The 25,152-nt window shown below is 39.9% G+C and overlaps 1 protein-coding gene across 1 annotated transcript; it reads left to right on the top strand.

The window, feature by feature from the left end:
- The first annotated feature begins 724 nt into the window (after positions 1-724).
- On the top strand, positions 725-24,733 carry LOC107526777 (cytochrome P450 4X1). Its single transcript, XM_016199341.2, is given in 12 exon segments — positions 725-901; positions 6,386-6,527; positions 7,394-7,438; positions 8,830-8,957; positions 10,641-10,768; positions 10,848-11,002; positions 15,840-15,946; positions 16,509-16,699; positions 20,084-20,217; positions 22,199-22,263; positions 23,647-23,729; positions 24,565-24,733. Coding segments are annotated over 12 exon segments (1,524 nt in total).
- The last annotated feature ends 419 nt before the right edge of the window (positions 24,734-25,152 follow it).

A 25,152-nucleotide genomic window follows, 5' to 3' on the forward strand; every position in this document is an offset into this window, starting at 1 on the left:
TTCAGGGTCCTTTGTTGGCAGCTTGAAACAGGACGTGGTGGACATCAGCAAACACTGGAAATCAGGGTGAGCCCCAGTTGTAAAACATTTACCAGCGCACCACTAGACAGGCCACACTATATAAATATAGTGTTTCCCCCCAAAATGCATACCCACACTTTGAATAATTATCAAGGCAGTGTTTATTACAATACATTTTATTTTCAAAATTGAGCTATCAGCTGTTAAAGTGAGTATACATTTTTTTGGGACACCCTGTGTAATGGTCATAGTCGCCCACCACCAGCCTACAGACCCCTGTGGGTTTTGGTAGAATTTCAGAGTGAAACAAAGGTCTTTTTGTATAGCACGTTACCATTTATTTGTGTCAATGAAGAAAAATGATGACCTCAACTTTGGCATTATTCCAAAACCTAAATTCAAATTTCCCTTGATTGAAAACTGCCATGCTTGAAATATGACACTCCAGGAGGGTATAAGAAACCCTGAATGAAGATTTGCACCAGTTGATAAAGGGTTAGAAGTCTGGGAACTTGCACCTGCCTCCTCTGGCCAAGTCTGAGCTGCACCTCCCATCGCTCTTCCTCCTTCCCGGGAAAGGAAGGAGCTTCTCAGAGGGCTCAGAGACGCAGTGGGCTGGGTGATCTTCCCCCAGCGCCAGGCTTCAGAAAGCTCACCCTCTCCCTGGTCCTTGGAGATCGCCGGCACTCGTCAGCTCAGAGTGATGGTGTCCAGCTGGCTGTTGATGTGCTGGGCGAGGCTCTTTTACCTGGCGATCGTGTTCTTCCTGACCGTGGGGCTGCTGAAGGCCATCAAGCTCTACCTGCGGAGGCTGCAGCTGCAGCGAGATCTGCGCGACTTCTCCGGGCCATCCCCTCACTGGTTAACCGGGAACCAGCAGGTAGATGGAAGGGAGGAGTGAAGGACGATGCTGGAAGCCAGAGGGGCAGAGAGACTGCTTCCTTCCCTTCCTCCCATCCTTCCATCCTGCACAACCCTCTCTGGCCCAGCTTGTGGCTCTCCCATCTTTTTATTATTCTACACTTGCTCCCTCACAGCCCTACAGGGAAAGGGAAACACCCTGAAGCCCCTAGAGAGGAAGCGTTGGTGGCTGGGAGGGGGCTATTTCAAAAGACTGAATCTGGGAAAAGAAAGCGGGTGTAACTCAGGCCTGTCTCTGCTTCACCAATTTCTTGCATTTATGCACTGCATTTTAAAAAGCCTTCCACACGTATTGTTAAAAATAATTTTTAGAAAGTATTATCCTAAATAATATTTATCAATTGTAGGGAATGTACAAAACTGGACATAATAGTTGCCAGTGTTAGGCCATTTCAACTAGAGAAAATTAACTGTCTTTTCCTAAGATTCTTGTGAAGCAGGGAGTAGCCCCAGACAATCACTCAAAAAATATTGACTGATTTAAATTTGTAAGGTAGAGGAAGGCTGTTACCTTTTGGTCTTTCCTGTTATCTAAATCCACTCCCACCCCTGATTTCTTGTTTTATTAAAAACATAAACTATTCCCTGGCTGGGCTGAAATTGACAAAATTAACTGCAATATACAGTCCAAGCCTTCCCCCTGGAAGTTGCAGGCCTTTATTAGACTCCAGAGTTACAAAATAGGTACATCAGACAAATTTTGCCAGGGCAGTGGTTGTCTAGGTGGGGAGACAGATTACTGGTGCTTCCTAGTCTCCTATCTTTCCAGAATTCTCCCACCTATTTGATTGTTAATCCTTATTATGTGACCCTTTTCTCTCCCTCTCTCTAACAGCTTTAAAATCTTCACTTTGCCTTTGGTGTTCTGAAATTTAATTATGATATACTTAGGTGTGGCACTTAGGTTGTTTTGTTTGTTTGTTTGTTTTTTCAGTTATTATCCCTGATGTTTTGGTCAGCAATCTTTTTGATCTGGAAACTCATATTCATCAGTTCTGAGAAATTTTTATGTGTAATGTTTGTCTTAGTTTAGATTTTCCCAGAATAAGATTCTAAGACAAGGATTCAAGAGCAAGTATTTTATTTTGGAGATTATGCCAGGAAACTTTGATAGAGGGTTTGGCAGGTAAGATGGAGATGAGAAGGCAGTCAACATAATGTTGATTCTCAAGCAAGTTACCTCTGTGGATAACTGTAGCTTAATCTAACAGGCAAACTCTGGTAGCCAGTGTATGTAACTCAGAGTTATCCTGCCTGAAGAGTAAGGGAACTGGGGCATTTTTAGATTAACTCCTGACAGTCATTGGTGAAAGATTGATCCTAGGGGGTGTTAAATTTCCAGCACTTCTAAACTGTTGTGCAGACAGCAAAGCAGGCTCCAGTAGCCAAGGACAACACTTAGGTTAATAAATAAAGATTCTGGTTATGGTATGCATTAAAGTGGTAAGGTTGAAGGGGTAGGGATAGGACAGTAACAGTGCATACTACAATTTTTTTGATACTTCCTCCCCATCACCCTCTCAAATTTTCTCTCTTTCTGGAACTCCTGTTGGTTGAATATGAGCCTCCTGGATTGAGCCTCTATTAATTTTATATATATATATATATACACACACACACACACACACACACATATATATATATATATACACACACACACACACACATATATATATAAAATATCAGGAGCCCTGCTTCATAGAGCTCTTGATATAAAAATTAAAGAATATATATTTATATATAATTTCATGTTACACATATATATAATCTCACATCACCTTTGTAAAAAATAAATGTAAACATAAAACTTAACTTCCAGATTCTCAATTCTGTATAATTGGTCTATACTGTATGTCTATCCTTATGCCAGTACCACACTGTTTTAAGTACTGTAGCCTTATGGTAAGTTCTGAAATCAGGAAGCATGAGTTCTTCAACTTTGTTCTTTTTCAAGACCATTTAGGCTATTCTGGATGCTTCCAGCTTCCATGTAAATTTTAGTACCAGCTTGTTAATATCTACACAGAAGCCAGCTGTAATTCTGATAGGGATTGCATTGGATCTGTGGATCAATTTGGGAAATACTGCCATCTTAACTTAAAACTCTTATTAAGCCTTCTAATCCAAGAGCATGGATCTCTTTCCACTTATTTAAGTCTTTTAAAATTTCTTTCAACAATGGTTTATAGTTTTCAGAGTATATGTTTTACAATTCTTTTGTTAAATTTGTTTCTGAATGCCTTCTTCTATTTGATAGTCATAAATGGAATGGTTTTATTTTCATTCAGATTGGTCATTGCCTTCATGGTGTTTTAAAGTCCATATCCCTCTTGACTGTCACTAAATTATTTTTTGTATTTTAGAGAGGTCTCTGTCAGAGTTTTGCCGGTTGGAGATGGCTGATATATCAAGTTAGCTAATATTATCAATTTACTATACTCTCCCCTCATCCTCACTAGAGTACAGAATCTATGAGAGGAGGGTTCACCACTATCAGCCCAGTATTTGGCTCATAGTAGGTGCTTAATAACTACTTTGTTGAATACACACATATTAGGTACTAAATAAATTCATTCATTCAAAGATCTATTGACCACAAAGAATAGACCAGGTAGACTGACACTTATTCAGTAGACCAATGAATCCCAGCCAGTATGGTTGGGACCTAGTGTGTTGTATATGCATGGGTGTGTGTGTGTGCACACTCATGTGTGCACATGCACACTTACATGTGATTCAGGGAAAGCCTGTGTAGCTAAGTATTAAGACACTTGGTCTCAAAAGTTCAATCTGGGTTTGAATCCTTACTACTAGTTGCAGCTGTACAACCTTGGACAGATTACTTAGCTTTCCTAAGGCTCAATTTCCTCTTCTGTAAAATGGAGATTGCAATTGTATCTGAAGATAAGGCTCCTGATATAAAAATTAAAGAATATAAAGCATGGAAAGCACTTGGAAGCCCCCAGCTCATAGTATTGCTTGGTAAATGTTAGCTGTTACTATTACTCTGAGCTAAGTAATTTCCAAATATTTCTGAACATTGTCTCCTAAATATGTATAATATGCATTTTCAAATGTATTTAATGCTGCTGTGGATGAAAAATATAAATTCATATATTACAGGATTCACAATAACGTTCTGTCCTTTTTGTCTAGACAAGAGTTACTAAAAGTATAACCAAATGCTTGTGGCTAAGGGTGTCCATGATCTTTTCTAACCTAAAAAATAATCCTCATACTAGGCTGTAATTTCCATGAAGGCAAAGACCTTGCCTATCTTATATTTCTCTGCATCTCTACCACTTGATGCATGTTATAGGCACTTAATAAGTAGTCATCTGTTTATTTTTTGCAAATGAAATTAGCATTGTTGGCAAACATTGCTCACGGCTCACAGCATCTGTCGGTGCTTGTCGCTGGCTTGACTGTCAGAGGAGAGCAAAAAAAGAGTCTGCAGGAGCTAGTTTCAAGTCTCAATCTTTTGGGGGCCCTAAACTATCCAGGGAGCACTTCATAGATTAGAGGTGCTAGCTGGTAACAGAGGATATTAGGAGCCAAAGTTTTCTACCTCTTTTGATGGTAAGAACAAACAATCACATGGCACATTCTGTGTGACTGGTCACACAAGGAACAGATTGACAGCCTTCAGGTTTTTTTCAGGTCAGGATCCCCACGATCATGCTCAAATCAGTAGCTGGGCACACTCAGACACACACATACAGTTCTCCCCATCTCCTCCCACTTTATGCCCTTGACCCCTCAAACTCTATGAAGCAGATACAATTGCAATCTCAACATAAATGAATCTTACTGTCAGTGATTTAGTGGAACTATTTATTTATTTATTTATTTATTTATTTATTTATTTATTTATTTATTTATTTATTTAATATATCTTTATTGACTTCAAAGAAAGGAAGGGAGAGGGAGAGAGAGATAGGAACATCAATGATGAGAGAGAGTCACTGATCGGCTGCCTCCTGCAGGCCCCTGACTGGGGATCGAGCCTGCAACCTGGGCACATGGCCTAACTGGGAATCGAACTGCAATCTCCTGGATCCTAGGTCGATGCTCAACTGCTGAGAAACGCCGGCCGGGCCAGTGGTCCTATTTAAATGAGCCATTAGCAGGCTGCTTATCAGGCAAAAAGTTCATTTCTAATGGTAGTATTTGTGTTCTGATTTATATGTGTTGGCAGCTGAGAGGTGATGTTTTTTGCTTGTTTTTGTTGTTGCTTTGCATATGAGTTTGTTTTTATTGCTATAATACAAAAACAACTATTTGCTTCTTGCTTTTGCAGCACTGAGTGCCATATTCTTGGGCATCAGGAGGGCCTACATGGATTCATTCATTTACCCAGGAAAAGTGGTAGCATATTTTAGATCGATTCCTTACATCATGTCTGTGCACAGCTGACACACAGTTATCTGAACTAGAGTAAGAGGATAGATTATAGCATCAAGCCACAGGAAATCCTGTATTTTATCTTAGGCAGTAATTTTAACTTCTTCTTTTTTGAAACCTTTCACTAGTGTGGAGTCGAGTCAAACATGATGGGTCTTTCACACCAGACTGAGGCGTTTGGACTGACTTCAGGGTAGATAAGAATCGCAGCTGAATAGGATGCTGTCAGTTGTCAGCTTGGAGAGAGATCAGATTGCTGTGATGCAGTTATTTCAAACCCCTGCTTTCCCATCTTTCTGCTGGTCGGTAGGGTAGAATCGTCCTGGTTTGGCAGTTTGCTTACCTGGCGCGAGGAGGCGATGCTGGAATTGGGGCTGCACAGGGGCAGGCGGAGCATATGGGGAGAGCTGGCAGTAACTGAGGGTTTTGTGTTTGAGTTTGCTTTAAGCTTCACACACGTGTATCAATGAAACTTCTATTATATGGCAAAATAAGTGGATTTTCTTTGTAGATGGAGTTGGCAGGTTTTTAGAAAGAAGCATTTACTGTTAAGTCATTAGGGGCAAAAATCACTCATCAATAGTTAGAAGAAAAGAGGGAATGGTGAGCTGGGTGGTGGGTCATGTTCAACACACTAGCAGTTACCTTTCCGCATAGGAAACAAAAGTATTTTTTAGCTTCCAGATGCCACTCCTGACCCTAGCGTGTGACCTTGGCAGGGGAGGTGGGGCATGTGACTTGACTCCCTTCACCCTCTCAGTTGGGAAAACAGTTCACAGTGTATGTCATTTGACAGTGACTTAGTCTGGGGATATAAGATATATTTATATTGAGAAGATAAATATGCTATCCTTGTTTAGAATGTTATACCCCAAGCTTAGAAATCCCAAGTAAAGTGTGTTCACCCACTTCCAGGAAAAGGGTCAGGCCCCTCTGCCTGGTGACCTTATCCAGGCCCTGAACTCAGCTCGGATCTGTAAGAGGGATGAGTCTAGACTGGTTGGCATCTCTAATTTCCTTCACTTTTTTTTCACTGAAGATGTTTCATGAAGATAATTTGGGAGTAACTGAGGAGCTTGTCAAAAAATACCCTTGTGCCTTTCTTGCCTGGATCGGGCCCTTTGAGACATTTGTCTATATCTATGACCCAGACTATGTAAAGACAATTCTGAACCAAACAGGTAAGAAAAGAAATGAATCTCGGGAACCTCATCCTCCTTGAGTGATATGCACAAACCACAGGCAGGATTCTGAAGGAGTTCTGAAGCAAAGATTAGTATTGGGCCTTTAAGAGACACTGGAGGAAGTGTGAGGAAGTTTCCCACCAATCCTGAAGGGAATTCCCACATCCCCCAGTCCCTGTCTAGTTCAGACCCCCATGGGTCCTTTTAGGTCACTGTATATCTTAAAGCCCAGCAGGCACCACCAGATCACCACAGGCTTTTTTTGTCTCTTTTGGTTTTGTGACTTCAGTGTCAGCAATACTCCCCAGTCCTGGCCCCTTGCTCGAGCATGTCTTCAGAGGGACTCAGGTTCAGTATGTGGACCTGAATGCCAGATCACTGCTTTATTTAGTCTAACCTCTTCACTGTGGTCTAAATTTTGTTTTTGTTTTTGGTATATCTCTCAACTGTGTCCTTTTTGGAACATGAGTCCTCTGACTCCTCCATCCAATTCTTTTTCAAGGCATTCATGGTACATTATCTCATAGCCAAAATTAAAATGTCCAGTTTTTGCTGCATTAACTTTGTAAATCAAGGCCTGATATTCCCATCTTTCTTCCCTGTGTCATTGTCTCCATTACTCTTAGCAAAATCTAATAAAAGAAAACAGCCTTTTCTATGTTTCCCATTTCCTCAGTTCTCTCGGGTTGGTCTCATGTTCACTTCTTAAAGGACCCCTACACCTTCCAAAGGCTGCAAGGAATGAGCCCTGGGCTCCCTTTTGCTGACTATTTGTGGTTAATGTGGGCAAACAAGAGAACCTTCACCAACTTTGATAATTTTCCTCTAATGCTGTCTTTTGTTTCCTCTGTTTGACTCTGCAGATCCCAAGTCCAGGTTCTTGTACAAGTTCTTGATTCCACTAATCGGTATGTATGTGACCCACTCTCTTGCTAGAAGTCCCCTTTCTATAATAGAGCATTCCAAAGAAACTCAAATCAGAATTCAGAAGCATTAAGGGTATGGTGGAGCTACACTGAAGTTATCAAGGGTGGAGGTCAAGAGGGAGTGCTAAGGTCAACATAACACAACTTCCTAAGAACCCTCCTTGTCCATTTCTGTCCCCAAAATCTCATTCTCAAGGCAGCATATGTGTATCTGTCCCATCTCTGTCTTGAAAATTGCAGCCTCACCATCTGTACTCTTTATGTTATCCTTTCTTCTCTCTTGTTTTCTTGGCTCCTTCCCTTTCTTTTTGGAGTTCTTCTATTTCCGTATGCAAATCAGTAAAATTTTGCTTCAGAGTACAGTTTGGAAATATCCCATGAGCACATAAATTAAGCCTTTTAGTCATGTAATTGGTATTTATGTTAGACAAGAAAGGAATTAAATGAAAAAATATAGGTTTTGGATTTAGAGCTACTTGGATTTGAATACTGCCCCCCATTGACTAGTTGAGTGTGGTCTTAGGGAAGTCAATTAACCTCTCTAAGCCTGTGTTTCCTCATTTGACAATGAGGAAGAGAGTTACATCTCCAGACTGTTGTGAGGATTAAATAAAACATGTATTTTCAGCACTGAGTGCAATGCCTGGCACTGTACCAATGCCCGACCATGCATTGCAAGCCTGGTGTGTTGTAAGCTCTCAATGAATGATGGCAATTATATATTAATAAGCTTTAAGTTTCTTTTAAAGCCAAATCTTTAATGACCTTGCTGGTAACAGAAGATTGTGAGGCATTAGCCTTGATTAGTGTTTTCAGCTTGTATCATTTATGGGTATGAAACACAGACAAGAGCTCAAGGAGAAGATATCTGGGGAGATAGTGAACACTTTTGTCCAGTTCCTTATGAAGTTTTTGTTCACAGTATAGTTTATGGGTTGGTTTGAAGTGAGAGATGATGACTATTTGCTGTGTTTCTACTGTCAGCTAGAGACCAGGCCAGGTGCCTTATATGTACACCTTCATTTAATCTGCACAGCAACACAGTGAAGTAGATATTTATTATCAAACTTGATCACTGAGAAAGCCAAGCCAAGGAAGATTAAGTGATTTACTCAATTATTACACAGGTAGTAACTGATGATTTCAGGATGAGCACTCTCATTAGGCTTCATAAAGTGGGGTTTTTTTTCTGACAATGCTAAATACATGCATCCCAGATGCAAACAAACTCACCTCGATCTTAATATATGAGCACTGCTTTGATATTGCATTCTGTCATGTCTGTGCACCATTGTCACTTCATGGTGTCTGTTCCTCACCTCTTCTTCATCATCTCTTCTAATAAAATGCTTTTGTGCCTTTTATGTCTCAAGGAAAAGGACTACTGAATCTAAACGGATCCAAGTGGTTCCAGCACCGGCGCATAATAACTCCTCTATTCCATTTTAACACCCTGAAAGCCTACGTCAGCATAATGGCCCAGTCTGTGAACGTAATGCTGGTAGGGATAAAAGTATTCTGATGTATTGCAAAATTCTTCCAACAGGGAATGGGTTAGACATATGTTTAGTGGGCAGTGAAAGTCAAAGGGGGATGATTTCTAGAAATTAACCAATTACAAGTATCCACTAAGCAATAGGTGTCTATGTAAGACTTTGCTATGTTTTTGGGGGTGATTTATAAAAGATGATGATCCAGTTGAGATCCTATGGCAGTAGTAAATGGTAAATGCTGTAGGTGACAGGTAAGGAAACCTGGAGTAGCTATAATTGCTTCAGATTCAGAGGAGACTCAAATTCATCATGAAATATGAGCTGGACTTGAATATGTGAATAATGGATGAGGGAATTTAGGCAGAGTGAGTTAGCATGAACAAAAGTTTGGAGATTGGGATGGACTTGCCTGATGGCCATAAATGACCTGGCAGATGATAAGGGTCTCCATTAAAGTTGCAGATGTGAGTGTTCTCTTGCAGATAACAGAGGATCATTAGGAGCTGACCTGCACCCTTCCAAAAGGGCCATCCCTGATTTATAAATGAGTTCTATTCCAAAACTCCACTTGTGCATGATGAAATTTTAAATTGTACTTCTTTAAAAATTAGACCAGTAATGCACTGAAAGAGTTTCATCATAAACACTTGCAACACCACAAACAAAGCCCAAGTTTTCTCCCACTTTCACCTGCAAGCCTATCCCTTTCCGCAAGAGGGAAGCACTGATTGGCTGGCTTCTCAGCCAAGCTCAGAGAGGCGGATTTAACCTCAAGCCTGCTGAGACTGTGGTGAAAGTAAGTACCAGTGTGAGCAGTCAAGGCAGAGAGCTTGAGGTGCAGGCTAGAGTGGAAGAGGGCGTGCTCTTCGGATTCTGGTGCTGCGTATCAGCCAGCGGTGGTATTTGCATTTACCCCCATTTCAATAAATTGTTTCTGTCTCCCTCACCTCTTAGGCCCACATTTCCCTGAGATTCCTCTCACAGCTTTTCCCTCTGCTGAATTGTGCCAAAGCGCCTCCAGTACTGAGCTTCCCCTTTGCTCTCATTTCTTCTACACTCACTTCTGTACTCAGTAAAACTTAAATAACTCAGGGTGAAAGCAATTGATGAAACAGTTGACACTTAGGTAAAAGCTTGAAAAACAACATCTCTTTGCCTTTTTTTGGTGTGGCCTCCAAATCCTTAGCACCTGGTTATAGGCATAGGCGCTCAGTAAATGTCAGTTGATCTGAACTTAAACATTAAGATTTATTTGTATTTTTACTTTTAATGTTCCAAGTTTATTTTAAGTGTGATTATGGTGGTTGAAAGTAGTGATGGGGTGGAGTGTCTAATAGTTTGGGGACTGAAGATAGAGGAAACCCTGGGGAGACTCCTTGTAATTGTGGGTCTTATATCGGAGATTATCTGTTTTACTGGAACTCTGATCTGTTTTTAAAGCAGTTGTGGTAATAATTGAATGGCCAATGATACTTAACTCAGCCATTTACGGGATACTTGGCTGGCTCCATGCTCTTTCTCACCCAGCGGGATGCATTTTTTTCCCCTTCCTGATGCCAAGTAAACGTTTAGCTTATTTGCTTGTATGAATTTTGGCTCCTGCTAGGTCAGGGTTGTCTCCCTTACATCATAAGGGCGGGGCCAGTTAAAGGCACTTGGATGGTGATGTTGATCTTGACTTCCTGTTCCAGGATAAATGGGAGGAGATTTGCGGCACTCAAGATACCAGTATGGAGGTCTTTGAGGACATCAGCTTGATGTGCCTGGACACACTCATGAAATGTACTTTCAGCCAGGAGACCAACTGCCAGAGAAGTAGGTTAGTGACAGGAGGGCAAAAAAGACATTTGTTTGCCATTATCTGAGTCACTTATTGACATAGTATCCTTTCTCCCTAGAGCCCATCATTTTTATGTTAAAGGGCTAACTGAAGCCGGCGAAATCATCTTTAATCGCCTATACCATTTCCTTTATCACTATGACATAATTTTCAAGTTCAGCCCTGAGAACCAGCGCTTACAGAAGCTAGTCGGCTTAACATGGAAGTACACAGGTATTTTTGGGTTTGGGTTGCCCGAGTGCATACATTGTCACAACTGTACTGTGTCTGTGTCGAGGAGTAGGCCTCAGTGTGAAAAGAGAAAGAATTTGTGTTCTCAACGGAGCTTTAAATGGACACTGCTCAAATAAATGCAAGTCCTTTAGAAGAGTTTGCTACATCCATAGCAGTGATCTTGTGGGAAGTTTTCAATGTATTATATAATTTTTAATATGCACAATTTTTATTAATACAAATATAACAAGTGGGGACTTAATATTTCAAAGCATAAGTGGCATTTGTCTATTTGCGCCATGATTGCAGTAATAATGACAAGCGAAAATAGTCACGCAGCCTAGGAATGAACAGGGGAACAGGGCAAACGCGGAAGGACATTCAAGAAGGGGGAAATGGGGAGTGCCCGTGGGTATGAAGTTTTAGTGATGGAAGAGGAATACGTTCCAGAGGGCTGCTCTACAGCATAGGGCCTGTAATTAACTATATTGTATTGTGCACTTAAAAATGTGTTAAGCGGTTACATCTCTGGTTAAGCATTCTTACTAGAATAAAAAAGAAAAAAATTTTTAAAAAAAGGTGGGAAAAAAAAAGATTGTTTCAAAATTAATAGTTTTAACAAAACATAAATATAAAAGTTGAAATAGATTAAACTTTCTAAGCAATTCAACATTTCTTTTAATGAACATAACAATAGACAATGTTTATCAAGCAGTCAATTATTCCTGGTTTAGCTCCACCAATTACTAGCAGTGTGACTTTGGGCAAGTTACTTTCTACTTTCTCTGTTTCATCTATAAAATGGGGATAAAAAAGGATCTAACTCATAGGTTTGTGGTGATGATGAAATATGTTTATATGTGTAAAGCACTTCAGATGGTTCCTGGAACTGAATCAGTGTTAAATATAAAGTATATTTGCCCCTAGGAAATTTGCAAGATACACCTGCACATCCACAGTCACACACATATATTCACACATGAACATAGCTATTGTTAGGAGGACACTCATATAAGCAGATTAGAAACAACTTAACACACAAATAGGCATGATGCATAGCAGTTCTCAAACCTGTTCCCATCATGGCGCACACAGAAAATGTTAATATTTATATGCTTCATTGGAGTAAATAGAAATGGATTTTGTGGCATCTACATAGGACTTGGTGAAAAATTTCTTTACATTTTCTTTATATTAATTATGATTTTAAAAAACAATGCAAAGTATTAAGGAAAAGATTAAATGTTAAATTTAAAATTTATTTCAATTACAGTTGACATTCAATATTATATTAGTTTCAAGTATACAGCATAGTATACACATTTATATAACTTACAAAGTAATCTCCCCAATAAATCTAGTACCCATATGATACCATACATAGTATTACAGTATTATTGACTGTATTCCCTATGCTCTACTTTACATCCCCTTGACTATTTTGTAACTATCATTTTGTAATTCTTAATCCCTTTACTTTGTTCATCCATTCCCCTCCCCCTCCCATCTGGCAACCATCAAAATGTTCTCTGTATCTATGAGTCTATTCCGTTCTGCTTGTTCGTTTATTTTGTGTTTTAGATTGCATGTAGAAGTGAAATCAGTGATATTTGTCTTTCTCTGTCTGACTTATTTCTCTTAACATGATATCCTCCAGGTCCATCCATCTTGTCATGAAATGGTGAGATTTCATTCTTTTTTATGGCCAAGTAATATTCCATTTTATATATGTACTACCTCTTTTTATCCAAATGTCCATAGATGGGACACTTAGGTTGCTTCCAAACCTTGGCTATAGTAAATAATGCTGCAATGAACATAGGGGTGCATATATCTTTTCAGATTAGTATTTTGGATTTCTTCGAATAAATACCCAGAAGTGGAAATTCTGGGCCATATGGTGGTTCTATTTTTTATTTTTTGAAGAACCTCCATTCTGTTCTCCATAGTGGCTGCGTCAATTTGCATTCCCACCAATGGGACACAAGGGTTCACTTTCCTCCACATCCTTGCCAACACTTGTTTGTTCATTTATTGATGTTGGCCATTCTGACAGGTGTGAGGTGATATCTCATTGTGATTTTAATTTGTATTTTTATGATGATTAGTGGCATTTAGCATCTTTTTATACGTCTATTGACCATCTGTATGTCCTCTTTGGAGAAATGTCCATTCAGGCCCTTTGCTTATTTTTCAGTTGGGTTGTTTGTTTTTTCATGTTGAGTTGTATAAGTTCTTTATAAATTTTAGATAATAATCCTTTATCAGGTGTATCATTGGCAAATATCTTCTTACATTCATTAAGTTGTTTTTTCATTTCATTGATGGTTTCCTTTGCTGTGTAAAAACTTTTTAGTTTGATGTAGTCCCATTTGTTTTTCTTTTATTTCTTTTGACTAAGAGATCAATCAGAAAAAACTAACACTAAGAGCAATGTCAGAGAGTTTACTGCGTATGTTTTCTCCTAGTCAATAATATAACTATGGCCTTGTAGTATAGTTTGATATCAGGTAGTGTGATACCTCCAACTTTATTCTTTCTCAAAATTGCTGTGAATATTTGGGGTCTTTTGTGGTTCCATATAAATTTTTGGATTATTTGTTCTAGTTTTGGGTAGTATGGACATTTTAACAATGTTAATTCTTCCTATCCATGAGCACAGTATATGCTCCCATTTATTTGTATCTTCTTCAATTTATTTCTTCAATGTTTTATAATTTTCTGAGTACAGGTATTTTTACCTCCTTGGTTAAATTTATCCCTAGGTGTGTGTGTGTTTTGATGCAGTTTTAAATGGGATTGTTTTCTTAATTACTCTTTCTGATAGTTCATTATTGATTATAAAAATGCAACCAATTTTTGAATATTAATTTTTTATCCTGTTACCTTACTAAATTCATGTATCAGTTCTAATAGGGTTTTTTTGGTGGGCTCTTTAGGATTTTCTATGTATGGTATCATGTCATCTGCAAATAATGACAGTTTTACTTCTTCCTTTCCGATTTGGATGCCTCTTATTCCTTTTTCTTGTTTGATTGCTGTAGCTAGGACTTCCAATACTATGCTGAATGGATGTGGTGAAAGTGGACATTCTTTTCTTGTTTCTGATTTTAAGGAAATGCTTTTAGCTTTTCACTGTTGAGTATGATGATAGCTTTAGGTTTGTGATATATGGCCTTCATTGTGTTAAGGTATGTTTCCTCTATTCCTCCTTTGCTAGAGTTATCATAAATGGATGCTGAATTTTGTCAAATGCTTCTTCTGTATCTATTGATATGATCATATGATTTTCATCTTTCATTTTGTTTATGTGGTGTATGACATCAATTGATTTGTGGATGTTGAACTGACCTTGTATCTCAGGAATAAATCCCACTTGATCATGATGTATGACCTGTTTAATGTATTGCTGAATTCATTTTGCTAATAGTTTTGTTGAGGATTTATGCATCATGTTCGTTTGGGGATATCGGCCTATAATTTTCTCTTTTGTAAAGTCTTTGTCTGTTTTTCTTTTTTTTTTCCTTTGTCTTTAGATTCAGGGTAATGCTGGCCTTGTTAAATGAGCTTGGGAGCCTTCCCTTCTCTTCAGTTGTTTGGAATAGTTTGAGAAAGATAGGTGTTAGTTCTTTGAAAGTTTGGTAAAATTCACCTGTGAAGTGTAATGCACTCTAGGTCCATCCGTGCTGTTCCAGTGGGTAAAATTTCCTTCTTTTCTCATAGCCGAGTGGTATTCCATTGTGCAAATGTACCACAGCTTATTTATCCACTCATCTACTGATGAACACTTTGTTGCTCTGCTTGGGTGTTTTCTGTTAGTGTGTCCTCTAAATCGCTCATTTCTTTTTCTTTTATTACTTCATTTTTATTGTTGACACTATTATCCTCTGCTTCATCTAACCTGCTCTTGATTCTTTCTAGTGTATTCTTCATTTCAAATATTGTAGTCTTCATTTCTGAATAGTTATTTTTGTGGTGTCTATGCCCTTTTAAATGCTTACTATCTCTTTAAGCTCTCACTAAGATCCTTGATTCTTCTAAGTTCCTTGAGCACCTTGTAACCATTGTTTTGAACTCTGCATTTGGTAGCTTAGCTGCCTCTATTTCATTTCATTCTTTTTCTAGGGATTTCTCTTGTTCTTTCATTTGGGGCATGTTTCTTTGTCTCCCCATTTTTGTCTGCCTTTTTGTGTTTGTCTCTGTGTATTAGGTAGATCTGCTGTGTCTCCCAGTCTTGTTATTGTGATCTTATGTAGTAGGTGTCTTGTGGGGCTCAATGGTGCATGCTCCTTGATCACCTCATCTAGGTGCTCCAGGAATGTCTCTTGTATGGGTTATGTGAGTCCTCCTGTTATAGTTGAGTCTTGGATGCTGTTGGCCCATCTGTGTTTCTCCCAATTCTTGAGTACCACGTGTGGGTGTGGAATGAGCTCGTTTCGAATCTCCACCCCTCCTATTAGTCTCAACGTGGCTTCTTCTTTATGCCCTTGATTATAGGAGTTCTATTCAACTAGTGTTCAGGTGGTTCTCAAAAGTGGTGGTTCTATAATTTAGTTGTAATTTTGAGGTAATCATGGGAAGAGGCAAGCACAGCATTTACTTACTCTGTCATCTTGACTGGAGACCTCAGTCTTGGGAGGTTTGATGAAAAATTGTAATTTGATAGGAAAATAAATGTCTGCAAAATGAAATCTGTCTAAATAGGTATACCCACTCTGACCTCAAGAAATTAGGCAAGATTTGAAGTTATCTATGGCCATGGCTTGTTCTATAATTTATTTTACTTTGATTTACTTTATGGTCGCTTTAGTAATGGGAAATTATTATTCTACCACAGAGGAGATAATCCAAAAGAGAAGGAAAGCCATCAAGGATGACAAGGAACATGGTAAAACTGAGAAGAGGAAGTATCGGGATTTTCTGGATATTCTCCTTTCTTCCCAGGTAAATCTTTCATATTTCTGAGCCTGCTCATATATCTAGTTAATTGTGTGGGTAGGTGGATGAGTGGGAGGAGAGGAGACAAAAGCACAATTGATCAACTAAATTTAACAATACTTTTGAATCAATGGGTTAGCTCTGTACAATTTGAGGTAAAGACAGAATTCTGCAACTTTGCCACTAGAGGAAAGTCAGATAAAACTAAAATTTTTACTGACTTGATGAGATTTGGTTACTATCATAGAGCTACATGATAGTTCAGGAAAACGAGAAAATGGGTCACAGTAAGCTGATAAAATGTTGATGATGAGGTGCTGGAGAATCTGGATAAATCTGGCAGGATGATTGGAGGAACACTTTGCAAGGCCTGCTTTCCTTATCTAACATTGGTCCTCCTTTATGCTTTGGGTAAAGTATGACTCATAGTATATATTTGTTGAACTGAATTAAAATTGAAACTCACATTAGAAATGCTAATTTTTTTCCTTAAAGCCATTATTTTGATTAAGGCTCCAAACATCTATAAACTGAAATTGTATAAAAATATCTCCATTGTACTTTCTAGGCTGAAAATGGCAACAACTTCTCAGATACTGACCTGTTTTCCGAGGTGAACACATTCATGGTGGCAGGGCAAGACACTATCGGAGGGAGCCTTTCCTGGCTCCTCTACCACTTGGCTCAGAACCCTGAGCATCAGGAGAAATGCCGGGAGGAGATCAGGGGCATCGTGGGGGACGGGTCTTCCATCACCTGGTAAGATCTACATCCCTATACTATTCATCCTAGTTTTCTTCCTGGGATTTTGCTTTAATATTTCTTCTTCTTTCACCTTGGTAACTAGTGCCTCAAAAGATGTGCATGTGGATAGGCTGCTCTTTCTCTAGAAGGCCCAAAGTTACCCCCTTGTCTTTTGCAAAAGAGGTTCACGCATCCATGAGTTATTTTTTTCCATTGTTTTTCTAACCAGTAGTGTGTAAAATGCCTTCTTTCTTTCTTTCACCCAGTTTCTGGTGCATTGCAAATGGGGACTCAATCCATAGACTTGTATTTAGAACGTGTGCAGTAGGGCGCAAGTGGGGCTTCTCTTCTGAGAGACCTGAGCGAGCATCTGCATCATTTCAGTCTCATGGAATACATTCTCTCCCATCTCCTTGTTTACTCCTCAGGATTGGCTTTGGACTTTGAACATAGTACTAAATGATGAGTTGAGTTTAGCAAATGTGGACTGAAGACATTTTAAGTACTGAGGCACTAAAACTACATGCAAGATTTGGTGTGGGTCCTACCCTCAATGAGCTCACACCCTACTACAGGAGATGCTCCCCATATAGATAATTGCAGAATAGCATGATAAGGGTGAGAGATAGGTGTTGGTAACCTCAGAGACTTAGAAGACAGGTGCCTAAGCTGGTGTAGGGGTCTCAAGAAGACTTCCTGGGAGATTTGATGATCAAGGTACCTCTTATAGAATGGGTAGGAGTTAGCCAGGTGAGAAGCTTCAACTTCATTTTGCTAGACCTTGAGCAGATCTTGCTGTTAATGAAGCTCAGGTTGTGAATTTTCCCCTTAATCATGCTATTTGCAAAGAACACACATGTCCCTGATATAAGCCACAGTCTTCATCCTAGGTAGATGTTTCACATATCATTGTTTTGCTGGTCAGAAGGGCTGAAAGATAGAAATGCTAAGGGCAATGCAGCCCCATGCTCAGGGGGAAAACGTCATATTTCAAATGCAAAAGTCAACTCAACTAGAACATTTGTAAAGGAAAGTTTGAATTTATATGGGTGTAGTAGAGATATCACTTTTTATAAGAAATAATAGTCATTTCCTACTATAAATTAAAGGTCTGATCTATATAGCACAAAATGCAATGTTGATCAGTCATTTTTAATTCATTCATTGAATTTGGAAACACTGTGTACTGTCTCCCAACAGTAATTAGATATTGTAGCCTCGATTATGGTGCATATATATATACAACTCAAATAATTATCTTTCTCATTCTTATTTGGTTTATGTAAAATGTGAAAACAAAGAAATATTTGCCAGGTGAGAAAACAAGGTTCAGAGGATCTTTTTACTACCATTTATTTTTATGAGAGTAATGGCAATAATATTGTAGGGAATAAATGTTTTTATTCTATAATATGGTCTTATAGTTATACTTAATGAAATTTATACATAGCCTTCTGAGAATTGATAATTCCTTTAGACGGGTAATAAAACCACACTGCAAAAAGCAGTTTCTGGTGCAACTGAAACTGGCCGGTGTGGCTCAGCAGTTGAGCATCGACTTATGAATCAGGAGGCCACAGTTCAATTCCTGGTCAGGGTACATGCCAGGGCTGTGGGCTCGATCTCCAGTAGGGGGTGTGCAGGAGGCAGCCAATCAATGACTCTCATCATTGATGTTTCTCTCTCTCTCCCTCTCCCTTCTTCTCTCTGAAATCAATAAAAAACATTTTTTTTTTTTTTTTTTTTTTGAAAAGCAGTTTCTGGAAAAGCTAAAAAAATTGTTCAATGTCTTCGTCTGGCTCCTTATCAGCCCACTTCTGCTTTGGGTTACTGTTCCTCTCTTCTTTTTGCACCAGGGCTGAGATGGACAAGATTGTTTTTCTTAAACATGCAAGACTATAAGTTCCAGACTAAGCACATGACTCTTTATTCTGGGCTCAAGGAGGAAAAAGTTTAAAATTAAAATTTCACATTACTGAAACGCCAAAGCCTGCATTCAGAATAAGTAATCAGAAAAGCAAATAGAAATACAATAAAGCGAATAGGCTAAATACTACATTCAATCATTTTATTGAACCGACCTAACTAGCCAGGGTGCAAATTAAAGACTTCATTCTTCTGCCAATGCTTCAAACTTGCTGTGTGGGAAAGGGTCTTCTGGTGTGAAATCGAGAGTGAATCTTACATATTCCATTTGATTTCAGCCACAAGAGTAGTCTCTTCCCAGTAATTAAGTTGATCCAGTGGAATATTGAAAACTTCAATTTCCTATCCACTCGGAACATCTCCCTCTATCCCAGCTCAGTACTTGCTCGGGTCTGGAAGCCAGTGGTGGCACAGGGCTTATGGCTGGCTTCCCCTTATTGACCAGCGCCTCCCCTCCCCTACTTCTGGCCCTTCCCAAAGTGGCCCCAGGAGGGAGAGAGGATGAGGGAGAGCGGCTGGTGCTATGGTGAGCTCACCCTCTGAGCTCGGCAGTGGTGATTCACGGGCGAGGGAAGTCTTGCCCTTCGAGTCCCCTTCAGGCTGGGTCCAGAGCTCTCCCTCTAGCCAGTTCATTGGCCCGGAGGACACATGGGAGTGGTTCTTGGTTTGTCCCTGTTGCTCCCCCATGCCTCTCTGTGTGTCTGTTCAGCGTCATGGCTTTTCTATCAGCCCTGTGCTCCCCAAACTCCAAGGAACACTTGTCAGATCACCGAATTGGTGCCCCGCTCTGCTTAAGATGGGAGGGAACCCAGTCCTCCGTTCTCCACGGCGCTCTGCCATTCCTACAGTTCTCTTTAAAGGATTGTTTCTTTCTATCAAAACTCTTAAGCCTCCTCTCTTCAATCCTTAGCCATTCCTTATACATTCTTAATTTGTTTAATGAGCTAAGGGTTGCAAAACTGGTTTTCAGAACTCTCCTTAGCAAATTTTTTACCAGAACTTCAGCACCTCACTTTATAATCAGGATATTTGGCACCTGTTTGGTTCTTCCTCTGGGAAGGAATTCCATTTAAAAATTCTATCACATAACCAATTGGGAAAAGAGCTTTAACCGGAGGATAATATTTATCAGGAACAAACATCAAGTTAAAAAAAATCAATATTTACAACCTGGAGACCTAGCCAGTTTGGCTCAGTGGTTAGAGCATCGACCTGTGGACTGAAGGGTCCTGGGTTCGATTTTGGCCAAGGGCATGTACCTTGGTTGCAGGCCGAGCCCTGGTCAGGGCACCTGCTGGAGGCAACCAATTGATGTGTCTTGCTCACATCGATGTTTCTCTCTCTCTCCCTTCCACTCTGAAAAGCAATGGAAAAATATCCTCAGGTTAGGGTTAGGAGAAGAGAAGAGTAAATAATATTTACAAACTGTATATGGAGTCTGAGCTCCTTTCCCTCCTTCCCTTGTGTTCACAGGGACCAGCTGGGTGAGATGTCTTACACCAAAATGTGTATCAAGGAGTCTCTCTGATTGCTCCCTACGGTCCAGGCCATTTCCAAAGAACTCAGCAAGCGCACTACCTTCCCAGATGGACGCTCCTTGCCTGCAGGTCTTTGCACTCTTTTCTTAAGCAGTTCTTAGAGTCTGTGGATCCTAGGGACCACAGTAAAAGACCCGTGGGTTTCTCACCTCTTGGAGAAATCAAAAGACAATCCTAAAGACACCTAGCTTAAGGTTGTGCACCTATTAAGTAAAAGCTCAGTGGACATTGGCTTGATCAGATGTGGGTGTTAGCAACTTTCCCAAAGGCACATAACCATTTGCAGCAAAACTATGCCCGGTAACTGCATCACCAGAATCCAAGCCCAGAGTGTTTTCCATAGTGGGACATTGTTTTTAAGATATTTCTTGTTTGGCTGAGTTTGAGACCCAAGTGAGATTTCATGGGAGATGAACACCAGTGTCTTCACCCTAATAAGTGGGCAGTGCATATTATCTTACATAGAGCCTTCAAGCATTTTATCTCATTTTCCCTTTGGAACATGATCTTAGCAAACACTTATACAGTGCTTTGTAGTTTCAAATACTTTTGGTGTTGCCAAAAGCCTGCTGGCAGACCCTAGTGTGCAGTGAGCAGAGTTAGAAGCCACCCAGAGGTCCCGAGCCCAGATCCCAGGGCTCTGCAGAACAGCAGAGGTGGGAGGCAGAGGGGCCACATGAGACACCCTTCACAGAGCTGCTTCATTGCACTTGCATTCTTGCCCTTGGAAACAAGCTGACAGACTGTCACTTACTGTGACATTGTCGACAGATCAAGAATTAATGAACCAGAATTATTTCTGGTAACCAAATAAACCTAAATTCTCTGTCCTCTCTCTTTTTTTAAATCCCCAAACTACCTGGGTGTTTGCCGAAATTCCCCTGCATAGAAACAGCATCCGCAGAAACTTGTCATTGGATTTGCATGATGGAATCATGGTTCTGTTCTTATGTCCCCAAACTGTTCCCAGTGGGTGCATTATAGTCCATCGATAGATATACAGTAGTCCCTCCTTATGCATGGTTTCATTTCCCCTGGGTCAGTTACCTGCAAGCCTCTGGGGTCTGAAACAGGAGTAGTGATGCCAGCAATGGAGACAGGCCAAAGAGAAGCCATAAGTGCTTTTTTAAAAAGAAAAGGTGAAAGTTCTCATATGCTGAGTTTTCCATGACCTATGGTAAAAAACAAATCTTCTACTTGTAAAATTGTGAAGAAGGAAAAAGAAATTGGTGCTAGTTTTTCTGTTGTACCTCAAACTGCAAAAGTTAGGGTCACAGTGCGTGTTAAGTGCTTAGTTAAGATGGAAAAGGCATTAAATTTGTGGGTGAAAGAAACAAACAGAAAACATGTTCTGATTGATGGCAACGTGGTGTGCCAGAAAGCATATACGGAGACTTCGGCAATGAGGTGTCCCCCAGAATGAGTGACACCCAGCCATGTGCTGAAAGTAAAGGATGGTTACACAGATTCAGGAATAGGTTTGGCATTTTATCATCTCACATCATCATAAGAAGTGTGAGTACAGTGCAATAAGATATTTTGAGAGAGACTGCATTCACATAACTTTTATTACAGTATAATTGTCCTATTTTATTATTAGTTGTTTTTTATTTATAAATTACACTTCATATATTACATACATTACATAGGTATGTATGTGTGTAAAATCATAATATATATAGGGTTTGGAACCATCTGCAGTTTCAGAGTTTCACTGGGAGTCTTGGAGCATGTCCCTGTGGATATGGAGGGACTACAGCATTAGTGATTTCCAGAAGTAGCAGGAAACATAAGCATGTTTGGACATGATATCAATAGCTCTTTAAGACAGAATCATGTATTAAGTAGATCATTGCTTTGAAAACTAAGGTGCCACCAAGCTTCATCTTCCCATGGGTCCTTCACTGCTGGCATCAGCCACCGCACCCAGAGCTCTGCCCGGAGCTAGCTCTTGCCCTTCTAGAAGATAAGTCTTACTGAAGAGTGGGACAGCAGTAGCCCACTGCTTGCTCTTTCTCCTGCAACTTGTTTTATCTCCTTTCTTTCTCAGGCACAACCGTAGTTGTCAGTATTTGGGGTCTTCACCGCAACCCTGCTGTCTGGGAAAACCCCACGGTATGACTGCCTTACATGTAAATACTTCCAAAGAACTTGTGGTACGCAATTCACCTTCTGTTAGCTCTGCATGGAAGAGGCAAATGATACAGCAAACAAAAATAAACATAAAAACCAAAAATGTAAAACTTTTCCACTAAAGGAAAATTGCCCTTTCCCTCTACTCCTACTTTGTCTTTGCTTTGGATGAACAAATTGGCATAACGTCTGCTGCTCTAAATTGACACAGCCATTTACTTAGCAGGTTTTACCAAGCCCTGACCTAGATATCTGCCAGAGTATAGATGGTCAATAGTAACTCAGATAACTCAAACTCCCTTTCCCTGGATATAACAATCAGGATTCTGGCAGGAAATCAACAATTCACTCCAGTTGGGTAATTTGAGGAGAGTTTTATGAAGAACTATTGATAAAGGTATGGGTTAGGGTTTAGAAAAAACAAAAGGGAGGAAATAATTGCCAAAGGGCTTACCACTTCCCGGCCTGATGATACACGGGAGAGAGGGTTACAAACCTGGAGACAGAGAACTCCCGGGAAAGGCCATCAGAGAGGAGCGTGGCTGTTAGTAGAGCATGCAGCCCACCTTAGACAGCCTGGTAGGGAGGAGCCCAGGGAATAAATACCCAGAATGCTCTCTCCTCCCAGCCTCCAGATCTCCTATCAATGCCTTTTCTTGGCAAAACCCAATAGGACAACATGCAGGTTAGCTTCTTAGAGCCCAGAGCAGGAAGGAGAGAGGATCTGGAGAGGCAAAAAGATGTGTAACATACCTGAGTTTCTTGATTCAATGCTCTCAAAACTTTAAACACAGCATGTATGTGTGGTTCCTTTTACAAAAGCTGCTAGGATTAAAGATCGGTTACATGTAATGGGAAGTGGGATTGCATATCCCAGTGACAATGATCACGTGATTGTTTTGACTTGACTTCTGAGTAGGTACTCTTTTACCTCCAAAGTGACAATCATAACACTGGCTGTAGTATTTCTGCTTTCCCCTTACTTAGTCTGAGTAGCACACTAGTCAATTGGGAAGCCAGTCAAGGTCACAAGTCTAGAGTTGCACTGTCCAGGGTGGTAGCCATTAGCACATGTGGTTGTTGAGGACTTGAAATGTGGTTAGTCAAAACTGACGTGCTGGGAAAAATTCACACTGGAATTTGAACATGTACTAAAAAATGTGAAATATTTCCTTAATAATTATTTATATTGGGTAGATGTTGGGATGATAATATTTTCTGTTAAATAAATTCTACTATTAAAATTCATTTTACCCTTTTAAAATGTGACTATTAGAACATTTGAAATATATTTCTGTTCATCAGTTGCTAAGTAGTAGCTTAAGAAATGTGTTCATAGTGTTGGGTGGTGCCCTCTCATTTCAGGTCTTTGACCCCTTGAGGTTCTCTCCGGAGAATTTTAGTAAGAAACACACCTACTCCTACATACCATTCTCAGCTGGACCAAGGTGAGGACAACTTGAAGCTGTTGAAAACATACAAAAGGGTTTACGTGGGGACAGAGTTTTTCCTTTAGCCCCTCAATTATATAAATTCTTCCATGGAACCCCATTGTCTCACCTGAGCGTGAGGAAGTCTTGGTGCCCAGTTGGGCCTCTGAGAGGGCAGTTAGTTTTGCAAGGGACAGCTCCCCTCTCTATCACATCCTATATAGCCATGCCTCAGAAAGCTAGCCCATGACGCAAGCTGTTGCTCAGAGGCTCCGTGCAGTCTACCCTCAATGCAGGTGGGCTACATTTATTTTTTTTTCTAAAAATAGAAAAAGATTTTTTAAAATTTTCAGCCTTACTGAGGTATAATTGACATATAAAATTATAAGATATTTAAAGTGTACATCGTGATGATTTCATATACATATACATTGTGAAAAGATTCCTCCCCATCCAGTTAATTAACACATCCTTCACCTCCCATATTTATTTCTATGTGTGTATATGTGGAATATGTACCACTATATCATTGTAACTTACTCTCTTAGCACATTACAGTTATGCAATACAGTGTTATCAACTACAGTCACTAAGCTTTCCATCAGATCCTCACAGGGGAATGAATTTTCTGAGCAACTCCAGCGCCACCTTGTTTAGGGAGGGCTCACACTGGGGCCGCCCAGCTCACATTCTTGTGGGAGACCATGTAAACCCAAGTAGAAAAGTTTGTATGGCATTTAGAATGAAAATGTTGCTTTACTGAGAACATCAGACTTCCTATTCTGGCATCTTTTTGAAGAGTCAGGAGAAACACATCTGTTCAAGTATCTCTGATTTTCTCTCGTGTCTACAGGAACTGCATCGGGCAGCACTTTGCCATGACTGAACTGAAGGTGGCCATTGCCCTGATTCTGCTCCGCTTCAAGATTAGTCTAGACCCCACCAAGCCTCTTTCCCTTGTACCCAAGGTTCTCCTCAAACCCAAGAATGGGTTCTACTTGTCTCTGAAAAAAATTTCCTAATGTTAGAGCCCAGGGTACAATGACTATAAAATTGTGTTTTAAAGTTAAATTACTACTAATGATCCAAGAACATGGTGAGGAATCGAAGGATGGTGGAGGAAGGGCTATGGGTAGGTGGGATGGGGGTCTCTGTGGACTGCATATTATCCACAAACACTCCTAGGTGACGTTGTGTGTCACCTAGATCTGTTTCTGTCTGACTTTGGGAGATTTTCAAATCTTTTCTGTTTGATTTTGGCTACTATTAATGCTATATACCAAGGAGTCTGCTAGAACATACATGTTCTGTTGTTTTTTGAAACAGTTTTCAGAATGACACAGTAATAGGTGAATGGATTCTCACAATAAAAGATTCCCAATTATAGAAAAAGCATGTAGAGTAAAAAGTAAAAATTCTGTTTCACATAGCACACCCCTCC

This window comes from Miniopterus natalensis, chromosome 9 (genome assembly GCF_054644295.1).
Source record: "Miniopterus natalensis isolate mMinNat1 chromosome 9, mMinNat1.hap1, whole genome shotgun sequence".
Taxonomy (NCBI): Eukaryota; Metazoa; Chordata; class Mammalia; order Chiroptera; family Miniopteridae; genus Miniopterus; species Miniopterus natalensis.